This window comes from Sporothrix schenckii, assembly GCF_000961545.1.
Source record: "Sporothrix schenckii 1099-18 chromosome Unknown Cont49, whole genome shotgun sequence".
NCBI lineage: Eukaryota > Fungi > Ascomycota > Sordariomycetes > Ophiostomatales > Ophiostomataceae > Sporothrix > Sporothrix schenckii.
The window spans coordinates 880,787-896,869 of record NW_015971150.1 but is presented as its reverse complement, the minus strand read 5'-3'; the positions used below and the strand labels follow the sequence as shown (position 1 = coordinate 896,869).

Below are 16,083 nucleotides of genomic sequence, written 5' to 3'. Positions count from 1 at the left end.
GACACTTTACTTCTTGCGGTTCCGCTCCATTTCTGGAGAAGGTGTCGATAGAAGTAGAAACAACAATGGAAGACAAGATTAAAGAACCTTTAAAAGCCTCTGAAAATAGTAGTAAGGCAAAAGGCGACGTTAACGCAAATGGTGGTCTATTTACGATTGGGGTTTTCTGACCTTTCCGCAAAGCGAGACGGAATATTCCGAATATTCATGAGCATTTTACTTTTGCTTTTTGGACTCAGCCCCGAATTGCGAGACATGCAGACACAGTCATGATAAGACCGACTGTTATGCCAGGACCCCATTTGCTGAATCAAAAGACACCAGTAAGGAGAGAATATGAACCATTTGGCAATATTGTAACAAATATTCCAACGAAGATCCGAACTCCCGTGAAACATCAATAGGCTTCCTGATCGGCGATATCTGATAATCTTTCAAGGTGAGACGAAAGGCCGTTTTTGTAATACAGTCTGTTCACCTTGGGGAACAAGTGGATCCGACGATACAACCCGCTATGTTCCAAACGCAACAGATTCAATACGTAGGAGGGGAAAACGTACGGCACTCTAGTCGTTCCATTCTCTTACATGAAGACCTCGGCTCCCTTCTTGACCGGGACGTAATGGATGCACACCATTAACTCATGTACATGCTCGTGTTCGGAACATGTAAATGCCTCTCGGAAGTCCATTATATAACAGTTCGGGTAGAATAGGATGTCGCTGAACGTTGAACTACGATAGCTTTGAAGAAATTGCGGACTTTGTCTTATGCATGTTTCTCTAGTTGTCTACCTGTAATTCGTACGTGGGTTTGGGGAATGAGGGGGACGGTGAACCCTATTCTAAACGAATCACTCAAGTACTAAATTTACGACGCAGTTGCCTTAAAACTTACTGGGCAAATCGTGGAAACATGAAGAAATAAAGTATAAGGAAAGAAGGTACGAGAAAAAAAATACAAGAAAAGAAAGTATAGAAAAAGAAAGTACAGAAAAAGAAAGTAAAAAAAAAGAAACATATGCAAGAGTCTTGCAATCTGCATGACACCCCCAACTGTTTACCAAATTCGCCAAATTTTACTTGTGACTTTTTTTTCTTCCTCTCTCTCGCCTCTCTCTATCTCTCTCTTTTGATTTTACAACATATGCCAAGTCCTCAACACTAAATAAGGCGCGGGCTTGCACCGGCAATCAGTTATCTGGGGATCTGGTGCCTGGGATTATCAAACCTGCCGCGTTCATCCAAAGCAGTGGGAGCAAAGATAAAGCAACTCAAAACTCGAAGAAGAGGCCCGCAAGCTGAATGTTTAGTCGACTTTGGTTCGGTCGAATTGCAGATATAACCTCCCTCTCCTCATTATACAGTCAAGACAGTCTAGATTCAGCAGCTTCAAATGGGTTAAGTGCCCTCCATCACCACATGATCGTGGCCTGAAACAGCCGGTGTAGCTTGGAAAACCAACATTCACATGTACGGATGTCGACTGGTCAGATTTCATAATCTCGGCCAAGACTAAGCACCTAATTTTCATCAAGGATTTTAGTCGACCTGGCTGACATTTATGCTTTTCATTTCACATTATTCTTTAGTTGGGAGTGTTCATACTTAAGAGGGTAGTAAGCTGGGCTGGAAAGGCAAACCGCCTTACCTTGGATTGGTCCTGCAGGACTTTTTTTTTTGGAAATGAAATGAACTGTTTAGTTAGCAACAAACCCTACACTTTCTACTTTTGAGAAATTAATATAAAATCCACGCCAAAATACACATTATCTTTGCTTTAAGTAACAAAAGACCTCCATTTAGTACTTGACCTTCTAAACCGGTGTCGGTTCTTAATTCTAATAATATAAAACACAAACACACAAGAACCCTTATCAAATGCACCAAAAAAAAAGAGAGAATCGAAAAGAAATCCCCTCTCCCTTCTGGAATACTCCCCTCTACTTATCTGTCTTCGACGTGGCTGTGTTGGTGGATGATGCAATAGTCGCTGTCCATTGGTAGAGCAAAGGGAAACAATTGATGCCTTTGGGGGGGCTGAAAAGATGCATGTCTTGGAATGACTCCACCAAAACCACCGGCGCTGCACCTAGAGCAATCATTGCCCTTAAATTCCGAGGTCTGAGCCGTTTCTTTCTTCTTCTGTGATTTCTTTTTCTCTCCTTTTCCATGCGTACGGGTCCCATGGCCCATTGTACCGGGAGCCACTGACAGCCACCGGTCCAACTTCCGGGCAAGTCGATGCCGACGAAGCAAGGCGAAACAGGTGCCTTGCATTTGTCATTTGGTATTCTCATTTCTCATTCGCTCATTATTTCTTTTCTTTTTTTGTTTTCTTTTCTTTTTCTTTTTTTTTTTTTTTTTTTTTTTTTTTTTCTTCTTTTTGCTGACATCCTCCGTTTTCCACCCGGCATCATCATTTCCAGCCAATAGGTTCGCACCCGGACACCGGGGCGCCTCAACTCTCAACTCAGCCCAAACGACCCACATTCGTACAAGCAGAAGGAGACCGTGTTTCGACCAAAGAACAAAAGCGACCAGGCCATACACTATCAAATCTCGGATAGCTGGGATTTGTCGTTTTGAGCTCGGAGATTTTTATGTAACCTCAAGAGGCCTGATGAGCTGCGACAGTTGTTGGGATGGTCACTTTACATCGGGCACGGATTAAGCATTGCCGTTCTCGGCTGTGGGTGTCTCGGCTTCCGGTGCGGCCGCTGTCTTGGCTGCCTTATGTACGTGCTTCATCTCGAGACCGTCTTTGATTTCCTGGGCATCGCCGTCGCGGGCATCGCCGTCGCCGGTTTGCTTCTCTTGGAATGTGAAGGCGTCGGACAGATTGACGGCCAAGAAGGACTTGGGCAGTTTGACTCTGTGGGGCGAGAGGGAAACCGTTAGAATGTGGCTCTACCTGAGATTGGGGCTGGGGCCGTGCAGCGGCCCCAGGGTGTAACTTACTGATGGAATCGCCCGCGCAGAGTCTCAACGACCGTCTTCCAGTCGTTGTGGGACGTTAAGCTGCGGCGCGGGGCACAGCTGATCGTATGCCGGCTGTCCAGCTGCACGTCAAGAGGGTCGTAGACGTGGCAACCAGGACTGATGGTAATTCGGATGCTGTACTGGTAGGTGGACGATTTAATAGCGCTGTCGCTGTCGTGGCATTCGCCACTGCTACAACTGCCGTCCGCATCGGCGCCCTCGGGCGTCGACTCGGCCTTGGGGTGGCTTGTTTCCGACTCGTAGAGTTCGAAGCAGATCTGCGACAAGTAGTCCAGCTCAGGGATGCTGGCTCGGGTGATCTTGGTCTCAATGCCGCCCTCGAGGATGGTGTTGAGGAGCGTGTAGATATGTGACTCCTTGGTAAAGTAGAAGAACGACTTGACTTCGTCCGAGGCCTGCATCTCCTCGAGATCCTGCACAATTTCCTTGAGCAGCGGTAACGAGGTCAGAAGTCCAATCTCCAGCTTCTCGCTGTCGGAAATGCCGTACTCCTGGGGGCAGATGAAGTCGAACAACACCTTGGCCAGCTGGTACAGCTCGCGCAGAGGCTCGAAGCGGGCATCGGTCTTGGCCTTGGTCGGACTGTTGGTGCCTTTGTATAGGTGGAAGTACTGCTCTGCCGGCGGCGGCTCGATTGTATGGCGGAGACCAGCCATCCAGGAGCGCCGGCGGAAGATACGCTTAACACTGGCCTTGTGTTGGCTATTGTTACCGTTGATCGCCGAGGCACTGCCACTTCCACCCCCACTCCCACTCCCATTGCTCCCATCCGACTTTCCCTCTTTGCCAATGGCCAGATCCTTGTCAGTCGTCCGGCTCGCACCGCTACTCGCGGTCGATGGCCGGCCTTCGTCATGCGATTTGCGATCATCAATGACGGGGCTGCTCTTCGGGCCTTGTGAGCCGGGGTTGGACGTCAGGCCACCACTGCCACTCGAACCGCTATTCGTACTACTGCTGGCGGCACCGGTACCGACCCAGTCCTCCTCCTCGAGCATGTGCTTCGGAGGTGTAAACACCCACTCAAGGAATGCACGGTTGTGGAGGGCGTCGAATTTCATGGTGTCGTACAGCTCAGAGATCTTGCTGGGGTCAACCTTTTCGAGGTCACAGAACTCGGCGAACAGCTTGTCCCAGCGCTCGCGGAACAGCTCGGCGTCTTCACCACTGCACCAGCGCGCCTGGATACCGTTGACAGCGTTTGCCTGTGCAATGGAGCTCGAGAGTGAGAAGGAGCTGGTGCGATTGTCGGCGTTGCCATTCGCAGCTCCGCCAGAGCCGCCCGTGGCGTTGTTCGCAGGGGCATCGAGGTTTACCGTCGTTGAGCTGGAGGCCGCCGTGCTCATGGAGCCGCTCGGGCCAGACTTATCAAAGCTGGGCGACGCCGACAGGCTGCCGGCGGTGCTCTGGCCACTGTTACTCAGGCGGCCCGAGCTACCACCCGTGCTCTCAGACGACCCCTTGAGCTTGGCGTAGTTGTAGTTCATGACGCGGCGGTGGAAGTTCATCAGCTGCACGACGCGGGTCTGCACCTCGGACGGCTCTGGCATGTTGTCTGGCCAAGCAAACTGGGGCGGGCGCTCATTGTCTTTGCGCAAAAGACCCTTCAGCTTCTTCTTGACCTTGTCCATCTCGTCCTTGGCGGCGTTTGAGTCGTCGAGAAGATCCTTGCGGATGGTGATGAAGTCCTCTGATAGATTTTTCTCTCCCAGAAACGCTGATGCCCAAATCTGGGCGCTGGTCGTGACGCGGCGCTCGGAGCTGCTGAAAACGTGAACCTCTTCAAGAATGTCGCGGTTCAGCAGTTGGTAGTCGTTGCGCATATTGTCGCCCAGCTCCTGGGCCTGGTACCGGGCCGAGTGTGTAGGCTCACCGCCCCACTTAACAATGAGCTGCAGCTTGTCGAGGACAAAATTGTTCTCGGCGGCGGTGAACTTGGACATAGTTACACCGGACAACGAGTCATGGCGGCGCGGTGGCATGCGGGGGGTCATGCTATCGTCGGCTGGCGAGTTCGCATCGGCCATGTCGCCAAACGGACCCGTCGGAAGGGTCGACGTCCCGGTCGGCGTTACGTCCTCGGCGACGCTCTGCTCCTCGACAGGAGGGAAGACCGTCTCCTCAACGGGCGACTTCTTCTTGCGGAACATTGGCTTGATCTGCACCTTGGTCCCCGGCCATGACCCTTTGCGGACCAACACGTTGCGAAGTGCGAGGAGCTTTCCGCGGTCCTCAATGCCTGCGCGAATAGCAACATCAACGGCGTTGGCGACACTGGCAAGGGCAGCTTCGCCGATGAGCAAAACCTCCTCCTGGTGGCCGCGGAGAAGCTCGATGAACGGCTCCGTGTGAAAGGTAAACTTGTACTTTTGCTTCGGCGTACGATCAGCATGGCGGATGACGGAAACGACACCCTTGAGCTTCCACGAGTGGGCTGGCGGAGGTGGTGGAGGTTTCTCTGGTTCGTCGTCTTCCATGATCAGCGGGTTGTCAGCATAGTTTGGCGTATGTGGGAGCGACGAGGCGGCCGTAGACGGAAGGCTGCCGGCCGCGAGGCCAGGGCCAGTCTCCGCGGCCGGCTTGTCAAGTGACGTGGCAATGGCGTCCGCGGCAGCAGCAGCGGTGGCAGCTTGTCCTTCGAGTTGCGGGGGCGTAGTGCCCACGGGAATAGATTGTCGTGGGCTAGTGGGACCTGTGGAACTGGCATCGGGGGACTTTGCCTGAGGATCTTGGTTGTCAGAAGACGGGGACAATTTGGACGGCTTATGGGCCTGTGCCGTTTCCTTGTCTTTGACAAGATGTTGCTGTAGTGCCATTTGCTCTGCGGCCATCGTCTCGGCGCCGTCGGACTGTGCACCCATGGGCGGCGTGAGAGCACCACCGGCCGTGCTCGGCGAAGAGGTGTTGTTGGCCGTAGCCGTGCCGGCAGTGGCGGCAGCAGCGTTGGCGGCGGCAGCAGCAGCAACAGCCGCCGCAGCCGCGGTCTTGCGCAGCTTCTCCTTGACAAACATATCCTTGAGGATGCTGGCACACTGGTCGTAGTACTCGTCGTTGTCCTTTACAAAACTCCATCCGTTGACGTCAATCACGTAGCTCTTGCCACTGGCGCGCAGGAGGTCGAAGCCGCAGACACATTGGCCAAACGTAAGCGAAATCTTGCTGGCCATCTCCTTTTCTTCGCTGTTGAGCGTCGTCACGTAGCGCACTTCCTTGCCGTGGGTGTTGCGACGCACAATGCCGTCGACGACGGGCGATTTGCGAGTCTCGGCATGGCAGTAGGTAGGGCCGACGGTGTAGGCCTTGACGTCCTCGGCGTTCTCGACGCGCATGAATTTTTCATAGATGTAGCTCTCGGTCGGTTGCGTGATGGCGCGCGGGATGTTGAGGTTCTCAAAGTACTCTGAGCTCTTGTTACCGATCTTGCGGAAGAGCTTTCGGGCGCCGCCGCCGGCCGACGACGGGAAGTAGATGATAATGTTGTGGTCCTCACCACTGATGGGCTTCTCGACAAAAGGTTTGCGAATGAGCTTGCCGTCAACGCTGAGCACGTCGTCGTTGTCGAGCAGAACGACCTTCTGGGGCGCGGGGTTCTTGGCGGGATCGGTGGCCTCGAGGGTTACGCCGCCAACCTCGCGGACGTGGCGAGTGATATCGGGGGTGAGGATGCTCGGGCCACCATCGCGCGTGACCTCGAGACGCTGAGGAGTGGGTACGCCGACTTTGTCGAGGAGGCGCAGACAAGCGCGACGGTCCCAGAGCACCTTTTGGAGAGGCACGTCATTGACACAGAAGGGCTTGCGGGCCTTTACGTAGGCAATGGCCTTGTCGAGCGGAAACCCGTCGGAGTAGAAGGAGATGAGGTAGTCGCAAATGGGCCAGTTCTCGACCTCTTCGTCGAGGATGACCTTGTCACCAAAGACGACTACGTCAAACTCGTTTTTGGCAATAAGGCGGTTCAAGATGTTGCGGCTGGGCTTGCTGCGGGCCTTGGCGTCGAGAGCACAGACGCCAATGACACCGAGAGGGGCCTTGCGGGCCTCTTCCTTTTCTTTCTTGTGGTGGGCATGGCTGCGCTCGCTGCTCGGGCTTTGGCTGCTCGGGGCGGTGCTACCGCTGAAGCGACGCTTGACTCTGCTCCGGGAGCGCGTTGGTTGTGCGGCGGACCGTGGCGGAGGGCCGCCACCGCCGTTGGACTGGTTGACGAGAGGTGAGACGACACGCCGGGAAGCAATTGCGTTGTCGGACGTTGACGCTGCTAATCCTTGTGCCGACACAGGAGCCAGACCAGTTGACGCAACAGTCGGCGCAGAGAGCGGTACGTGGGCAGCACCCGGCTCGACCTGCAGAGGCGGGATCGAGGAGAGCGGAACAGGAGTGCTGTCTAAGTCGGCTAGAGAATCATCGCCGAACCCTTTGCCGGAGTCTCCTGTTGCGGAAGCATTGCCGTCGCCGGAAGAGGTTGTTTCCGATGCGGGGCCGGGGGCTGTTGCAGGGTCCGCCGGGGGATCGACTGGCGGGTTTGGAGACGACATACGGTCCTTTGGTTGACGTGAGTCGTGGGTAAGGGTCGTTGGGCCACCCGCATGCGAGGTGGGTGGGCTGTGTCTTGGATGAGAAATAAAGAATATGGGGAGAGTTTAGAGACAATGGCGACGCTATGTGTTCGTCGTACCAGGGGACAGTCGGCGAAAAGGGAAAGAGCGGTCGGCAACGGTCAGGGTTTTTTTCATTTCCCAATCGGGTAGCGATGATGTTGCGGAAGGTGCACGTCGGAATGGGGAAGACGAAGGAACGACCAGTCTCGACAACCGCCTCGTCTTCCGTACGTTAGGAAAGAGCCTCGAAGTAAAAGCGGGCAAGAGGGACCGGAGGAGAATGCTTGCTGAAGGAAAGAACAAAGGAGCCGAGGGGCAGAGGCGACACGAGAACGAAAGGGCAAGAGTGACCCGGTGCGAAGCTAGAGCACTCGGCGGCAAAAAAAAGAATGGAGCTTTTTTTTCGGTAAGGCGAAGCTAGGCCAAGGACCTGGGACTACATATAGCAAGGATAGCAAGATCTTTGAGACCGTGAACCTAGGTAGAAGCTTCGGAAAAGATGGAGCTCATGGTCTTGTGAGTCCTTGAAGCTATTACTATATCTAATATAAGAATTAAAAACGAGAACACACTAGGATGACAACACACCGTTTCTCGGCACCTACCAAAGCAAAGCAGATTACACGACAGGGAGCGAGCCCCAGGGAACCAAAAGGAAACGAACGCGAGAGGAGATAGGAACGTATTATTGGTCTCTTGTCGATCTGTTATTGGTCGGCAGGGCCATATGCGAAGCGTTGTCGTGTACTTGCATGAGGCTGCGGGCCTGCACATTGGACAGGAAAGAATGCAGGCGCTCGGGAGTAGACGATATAGACGGCAAGAGAAGCCCAGAGAAGGCAGGAGGCCGATATGCCAGCGCGGGCAGGTGCACAGGGACGAATTGGCGGCGGCCGTGGACCGGAGCGGGACAAGGATGGATGGGCAAGAGCGAATGTGTCAGTGCATCTAATGAGTCGCGTGATTCACGGGACCGTCCGATAAGGAGAGTGAAAGGACAAAAAAAAGGAAAAGAAAAGAAACAAATACAGATACAGAAACAGAAAGAGAGAAAGGGAAACGCCGTTACGAAATATAATCTCTGATTTTCTTCGTATCAGGCGGCTTGCGTGTGTAATTGAAGCGATCTCGCACAGATCACCAACGGATTGCTTGTCTCGACAATGGCGACCGATTTGTGGAATTGGCATGCAACATGACGACAGGTGCAGCTTTTAAGAGGCAAGAGCGCCGCTGCTGGCGCTAATGCGGCGAGCAAAAAAACGGTGCTAAGTAGACCCGGTGCTTTCCTTCAGTGGGCGCAGCGCTGCCGGTGGCGAATAGGAAGCGCAGAGTCGAGGCACGGGGTGCTGTCCAGTGAAAAGTGAAAACGACGGCAGGAGCCTGTCGGCTAGGTCAGGAGGGGCCAGACCACCGACAAAGGGGACAGTGGCATGACTGACTGAGCGGTGGGGTAAGTACAGAAGGCCTTCCGGCTCTTCAGGGCATTTCAAGCATTTCTAGAGGACTTTAGCGCTCGTTCGTTCGCGTCAGGGGGAGTGTCCTCACTCACCAACACAGCGACGACGATGTTGTCGAATATAGGCTTCCGCACATGTGCACAGAAATATAGTCAGAGCCTCATGGCCCATGACGTGCATGCACCGGCGTTCCCCACGAACTGGAACACCGCCTGCGCGGGTCGCAAGGGGGGTCTTTGTGGCCGATCGATCGCCTTGCCTCGTTCTGTCACCGAGACTGCATGCGAGCGATGAGGGAGCACGGGGGGCTCTTCGGGGCGGACATAGGGGGCCAAGGCGCTGAAGACACGCCCTCCTGCAAGTGGTAAAGGCACACGTGCTCACTTGCCGGTTTGAGACGTGTGAAGGTCGTGAGCACGATGTACGACATAGAGTCCGCAGTATAACAAAGCCGTCGGACGGCCAACCTCGTGTACATATAAGCGCAACAAGAGCATAGAAGAAATACCATACAACATACAACATGTCATTTAAGAAATGGCTTGGAAACATGCATCAGAAGATGAAATGCCATTCACAATATATATCCCATGTTCGCCAATGTACACAAGAAAACGCAGCAACTATATAAATCACTCGCAAGATGTTTTTCCAGACGGCAACGCTTCGGCCACCTTCATGGCCTCTCCTAGCTTCGTGGATTCCGCAGGAAGCCGACAACACCACCACAGTAGCCCACCAACGCGTCCAGCCGGCTGCGCTCCTGCTCCTGGACCACGCGCCACTCGGCAAGGGCTGCGGCAAAGTCGTCCAGGTTGCTTTCGCTGCCTTCGTCGTCGCCGCCGCCGACAGCCGCCTCGACTGCCGTGCTGCCGTGGAGGCGTAAGAACACGGTCATCCAGGCTTGGACCAGTTCGTAGTCGCGCCGGGCGCGCAGGCGGCTGGTCATGGCACGCACAAACAGGGCCAGCTCGCCCTCGTCGGCCGCCAAGGAGCGCAGCTCCAGATCGGCCTGTGCCGGCGGCAGGCTCTTCAAGTGGTCGACAAAAGGGGCAACTGGATGTGGTGTTAGTGGACAATGTCAAACAGGGTACCCAAGTCAGGGGGATGTGGAAGATTTTCTTAGATACGTACAATTGCCCGTCTTGCCCTGGTGGAGCTTGACGGTCAGGGCCTGCTGGGCGCGCGTGAGGTCGAGCGTCAGAATGCGCGAGCGGGCGTCACCGGCACTACCGTCTTTCCCGTCCGTGCCGTCCGCTCCGGCCTGGCTCGGGTTCTGGCCGTTGGCGTAGGCGGCACTCAGGCCGGCCTTTTCTGCTTCGGCCGAGCCGACGGTGCCCAGGAAAAAGGGCGCCTTCTCCGGCACCTTGGGCGCTTCGCGCGGCCGGTTGCGCTGCTTGATCAGGTCCAGGTGCAGCAGCGTCTGCCAGCGGGCCTTGGGCACCAGGCTCAGCGTCGTCATGTCAGCGCTCAGCTGGTCCAGGGCCTTGGCGGGCAAAATATCGTCGCTGTCCTCGCCGTCGGCACCTTCGCCATCGTCGGCAAAGGCGCCCTCCAGCAGACCGGCACCGCCCTCGCCCGACACCGTCGGGCCAGCCACCACAGCCTTGGTCTTCTTGCGTCCTTTTTTGTCCGTCAGCGCCTTGCGTGTTGTGGAGGTGGTCGGCGCCTCCACAACGGGCCGCGTCGGTACGTGCTTGAAGAGCGTCTTGTTGGTCCACAGGTGCACGCCGAGCGCGCCGTCCGGCGCCACAGCCAGGTACTCGCCGGTGCCCGAAAAGGCCACGGCGCGGCCCGGGCGGTCGAGCGACACAGAGTCAATCAGGTGACTCGTCGGCAGGTCCCAGACGCGCAAGCGCGCGTCGTCCTGCGTGACGGCAACGACCCAGCGGCCGTCACTGGAGAAGCAGAGGTCGTTGATGCTGGAAGGCGGGTTCGCAGCGCCGGCGCGGAACACACGAATGGTCTTGCGCGTGACGAGATCCACGACGCGGATGGTGTTGTCGCCACACGCAAAGGCCAGCAAGTCGTTGGCCGCGTGGTAGCGGCAGGCGGTGACGGGGACGCCCCCCCACTCGTTGATCTGGTCGACGAGGTGGCCTGTCAAAAAGTCCCAGAACTTGACGGTGCCGTCGAGCGAGCACGAGACCACGACGCTGTTGAGATTGTCGACGACGACGCCTGTGACAGCGCCAGCGTGCCGGCCGGCACCGGGGCTGCGGAAACCGGCAACGGCGCCGCCTGGTGTTGAGGGGGCCGCACCAGCGGCACCATCGGCACCATGGCCCGTGGTGGCCGCCGCCTGCAGCTGTGTCACGCCGTCTGCCTGCCGCAACTGCTGCTGGACCTTGAGCTGGCGCGCCTGTGCGGGCGTCAGGCGTGACGGGAAGCGCTGGCGGTGGATGCCGGACTGCAGGTTGTACATGTCAATGGTCCCGCCCTCTGAGCCGACCAGCGCGAACGTGCCACAGGGGCTGATGGCCACGGTCGACACGTTGCGGTTGTCGCCGGTGCAGAGCTGCCAGCGGCCGGCCCGCTTGCGGCCCCAGAACCACGTGCGCGCATAGGTGTCGTCGCGGTGCGCCGTCACCACGCTTTCCCAGCCGGTCATGCTGCTCGACTCGGTGTCGCCGGGCCGTAGACCCTCGCCGGCACGGCCGGCCTTGTTCTTGTGGCCGCCGTTGCCATGCGGGCCGCCAATCTTGAGCCAGATGGGCATCTTGCCAGGCAGGGCGCCAATGCCGCCGTCGCGGTTCAACGACGAGGAGATGCAGGTGATGGGTGGCGCCTTCAAGTCTTCGAGCGTTGTCGTGGGTCCGTGGCGCAGTGCCGACGTCGACAGAATGCCGAGTTTCTTGGCCTTTTGGCGCACGTTGCCCTGGCTCAGCTCGCTGCTCTGGCCGTCGCGCCGCAGCGACCAGCCCCACAGGCTCCGGTCGAGGCCGCCACTGAGCAGCCACTTGTTGCCCGCGTCGGCGCCGTCAAAGTCGGACGGCAGAAACGCGAGGCAGTTGACGGGCGCGGCGTGGCCGCTGCGGGTGTGCAGGATGCGCGGAATGGGCGAGAACGGCGTCTCGTCAAAGATCCAGGAGCGCAGCGAGTTGTCGAGACCGCTCGTGAGGATGACGGGCTGGCCGGCCAAAAACTCAATCTTGCTGATGCCGCCGCGCACGCCGCCTGCCGCCCGCGACGGCGGGTTGTGCGCACTCCGCAGCACGCCCATGATGCGGCCGCCCTTGTTGAGGTCCCAGAAGGTCACGTCGCCGCTGGCCGTCGTCGCCGTCGCCATGACACCTTCCACACGGCCGTCCTGGCCGGCACCGCGGCCGTCCGTGCGGAACGAGATGCTCGTGACGGGCGCGTCGTTCTCGCCGTCGGCCGTGACGCCGGCGGTGCCGGCCTCGACGTGGATCAGCGGTTGGTCGCGCAGCACGTCGTGGATGACGAGCGGGCCGGCCGCGTAGGCAATGGCCAGAAGCCCGAGAGCGGGCGTAGGCTCCAGGCAGGTGACACCACCCGGCGGGCTGGCGGTCTGGGGCGGCAGGATGGTGTAGACGAGCTTGCCCGAGCTGACATTCCAGATTTCGACCCAGCCGTCGGCGCGGCCCACAAAAAGCTTGTTGAGGAACGTGGGCATGGTGCACATGCCGCCGGTCAGTTCGTTGCTGCCGGGGGTGGTGGCGGTGGGCTGAAGGGTAGTGTAGTGCTCGAGCGTGGTCGACTTCCACACCTCGATGCGGGTGCGGGCCAGGCCGACGATCCAGGCGCCAAAGATGGAGATCTGGCGGATGGGCTCCGTCAGGTCGCGCGGCATGGGCAGCTCGCCGACCTTGCGACCACGCTGGAAGATCCAGACGCCCTGTGAGGTGTTGGTGGGTGCGGCATCGCTGCCATTGTTGCTGCTGTCGTCGTCGTCGTCATCCTCCTCCTCGTCACCGTCCTGCTTGCCGCCCCAGGCGGCGTACACCTTGTGCTTCCATGCGTATGTCGCAGTAATGTCGCGCGGGGTTTGCGGGCGGGTGACGAAAACGAGGTTGAGACCGCGCTTCAGGTCGTAGGTCTGGAGGCAGCGGCCGGCCGACGTGGTGATCTGGAACGTCGTCTTGCCGAGGGGGATAGAGGTGAAAGGAACGGTGGTGGGCGAGACGAGACCGACGGTCTGAAACGCAGTGTTAGAAGGTAGCTATTGCTGAACTGGTGCTATGTGGTACTCACCCTAAACGGTGCAAAGATGTTGGAGCCCGTGGCAATGGCAGACGACTGTTGCTGTGCGGACGAGGCCGGGGCGGTGCTCAGCTTCTGGCGCTTGACCAGCGGCGCGCCGCTTTCAGAGTGCGGCATGACGGCCGGATGTTGGTGTCGTTCAGATAAGAATGGCCATACACGTGGTAATTTGCGGTGTGGATCTGTGTCAATTTTTTGTGAATTTGCGGTTAAGTTACGCAGCCGTGGCGGTCGCCCTGATGTTTTCGTAGTGAAGCTTTTTCCTGCGCTTCCTCTGATCGCCAACTTTTTTTCTGCTGGCACTAACTTTTTCTTATCTCGATAAGGCGCTAGCGGCGTTGTCACTGTCACCTGGAGCACTGGCAGACACACAGTGTAAGTAGTGTTAAAATAATCGCTACACTGTATTATGCACTGTCTTACACCACGTCGACCGCAACCGACACCGACGTCTCCATCACGCCAACTCTGGCCATTTGGTCATCCGCTCGTGCAGGTCGACAACTGTGTCCCCCGATACAGAAAACATGCCGTTTCCGCGGTGGTGCAGCATGCGGCCGGCGCTCTGAACCATGTCCTCGTCCCACCACGCGCGGACGGCCTTGAGGATCCAGAGCGAGTACCGCCCAACAAGCTGCCGATCGTGCACGACGCACTCGACGTTGGCCATAATGTGCGGCCCCCCGACGAGAGGCGCCTGAACAGCCTGGCCAGGGAGCGGCGTGAGACCAAACGTCGCCCACTTGTTATTTTCTGGGGTATCTCCGTCCGCTTTCGAGCAATTGCCAATGTCCACGACGGCGCCCGCCATTTCGACGCTCGGCACGGCCAGGACACACTGTTTCTGGACACGCAGGGCCTCAAACGACGCGTCCCAGGGCCCGAGACAGATGCCGATGAGCGTAGGCCCGCTGTGCTGCAGCATCATGTGGAAGCCGAGCGTCATGAGATTGTGCGAGCCGTCGGCGACGGAGCCGGTCGAGACGAGCAGGATGGGGCCCGGCTCGATCAGGCGGTGCACTTGGCGCAGGGGCAGTGCCGTAAAGGGAGGTGCGCTGCCTTGTGGCCCTGCACCTCTTGTACCTTTGGCAACGTTTGCATCCCCAGCGTCTTGTTCCTCTTCCGATTTCTGTTGCTTTTCCGCTGGACTCTCTTTGGTGTCCAGCGGCTCCACCTCGACACTGCTGCGCGTTTTCCGTTTTCGGGCCATCTTTGCGCCAGAATCCGCCGCTAGAGTGTAGTTTGCGTTTGTCAATGGATACAAGCAGTTAAGTGGATGTAGGACAAGAACGATAAATAAGAATCATTAACCAAAGAAATTGAGACAGTGATCGTTCGGTAGCCTTTATTATGGCAAGATGCTAAAAGTCCAAGTCCCGTAAATCCGCACGGCGTCCATCGCTTTATAAAATACGAGACAATAAAAGAATGAAAGAGCACCGTTGAAAACCGTTCCCGTCATCATAGGCGGTAGGATTTTGCAAGTCTGCCCTGACGGTTCTCAATGAAGAGCCGATGCGCTAGCCCTTTTCTGGCGCTAATTCGGCTCCTGCCCGACGACGGGCTGCCGACACGCTACTCGGCAAACGCTCCTGCGAAACCCCGAGTTCAGCGTGGGGAAGGCGCAATCCACCAGACCCCAAGACCAGCAATTGCGTTAGGGGCAGCAACGACCCGATCGGTGGTGCAAGAACTGAGGGGAAGAAAAGCGGTTGTGTGTGGATGCGGTTGATCGCGAGCCTTAAATACCTCCGACCGGCTGTCTACAGGGTCCCATTCCTTTCAAACGGCATTACCCCTCCTCGTCCTTCTCGACTTTGACATCGACACTCGGCTTGGTCCTGCGTTGACTCCATCGCCGCAATCACTTCTCGCCACTCACATCTCACTATGCCGTTCGAACTCCCCGTTACAAAGGCCCTCAAAGAGGGCGCCACCACGGCCTACGGCTTCTGGCTGACGTTCGTCTCCCTGCCCTCCCCCGAGTTCCTTTGGGTCTCGCACTGACATGTCCAGCTTCCCGAGCTCGGCCGTCGCCCGCACCATCCTGCGGTCTGCCGCCACATCGCCCAACGGCCGCTTCTCCTGGGTCCTCATCGACGCCGAGCACGGCCTCATCTCCGACAAGGACTACTACGAGCTCGCCTCGGCTATTGCCGCCGAAGGCGCCAGCCCCATCATCCGCGTTCCCTGGGCTGAAGAGTGGATGATCAAGCGCGCCCTCGACTCGGGTGCACATGGCGTCCTGACCCCCATGTGCCACACCGCCGCCGACGCCGAAAAGATTGTCGCCTTCTCCAAGTATCCCGTGCGCGCCGGTGCCGCTACAGGCACCAAGGGCGGCAGCCGCGGCTACGGCCCTCTGTTTGCCATTCACGCATTTCCCGGTGTTGCAGCGGGCGACGACTACGACGCCAGCGCCGATGCCAACCTGATGGTCGCCGTGCAGATCGAATCGCGCCAGGGCGTCGAGAATGTCGAGGCCATTGCAGCCGTGCCCGGCCTGGACACCCTGCTGATTGGCCCCTTTGACCTGGCCCTGCAGATGGGCGTTGTGCGGGGCGGCGACGAGCACGAGGCCGCCATCCAAAAGGTGCTGGCTGCGTGCAAGGCCAACGGCAAAAAGGCCGCCATCTTCTGCACGAGCGGCGAGCAGGCGGCACAGCGCGCGGCCCAGGGCTTCGACCTCGTGTCTGTCATTACGGACATTGCCGCGCTGGGCGAAGTCATGACACAGCACCTCGGCGTCGCCAACGGAACCGTCAAAGCCTCCGGTGGCCCGGCACGGGACGGTTACTAAAG

General features: G+C 57.6%; 4 protein-coding genes across 4 annotated transcripts; 1 reads left to right on the top strand and 3 right to left on the bottom strand.

Annotated features, from left to right (window-relative positions):
* Positions 1-2,669: 2,669 nt before the first annotated feature.
* On the bottom strand, positions 2,670-7,534 carry SPSK_00371 (histidine acid phosphatase; the record flags this gene model as incomplete). Its single annotated transcript, XM_016727340.1, has 2 exons — positions 2,670-2,874; positions 2,961-7,534. The coding sequence occupies 2 exons, from the start codon at positions 7,532-7,534 to the stop codon at positions 2,670-2,672; spliced, it is 4,779 nt and encodes a 1,592-aa protein (XP_016582812.1).
* A 2,211-nt stretch (positions 7,535-9,745) lies between these two features.
* On the bottom strand, positions 9,746-13,398 carry SPSK_00389 (U3 small nucleolar RNA-associated protein 21; the record flags this gene model as incomplete). Its single annotated transcript, XM_016727358.1, has 3 exons — positions 9,746-10,113; positions 10,192-13,216; positions 13,273-13,398. 3 exons carry the CDS (start codon positions 13,396-13,398, stop codon positions 9,746-9,748), a joined length of 3,519 nt encoding a protein of 1,172 aa, XP_016582811.1.
* Positions 13,399-13,738: 340 nt separating this feature from the next.
* On the bottom strand, positions 13,739-14,491 carry SPSK_00588 (flavin reductase; the record flags this gene model as incomplete). The annotated part of the gene is made up of 1 exon (XM_016727554.1): positions 13,739-14,491. One exon carries the CDS (start codon positions 14,489-14,491, stop codon positions 13,739-13,741), a length of 753 nt encoding a protein of 250 aa, XP_016582810.1.
* Positions 14,492-15,171: 680 nt separating this feature from the next.
* On the top strand, positions 15,172-16,081 carry SPSK_00573 (2,4-dihydroxyhept-2-ene-1,7-dioic acid aldolase; the record flags this gene model as incomplete). The annotated part of the gene is made up of 2 exons (XM_016727539.1): positions 15,172-15,242; positions 15,298-16,081. The coding sequence occupies 2 exons, from the start codon at positions 15,172-15,174 to the stop codon at positions 16,079-16,081; spliced, it is 855 nt and encodes a 284-aa protein (XP_016582809.1).
* Positions 16,082-16,083: the final 2 nt, after the last annotated feature.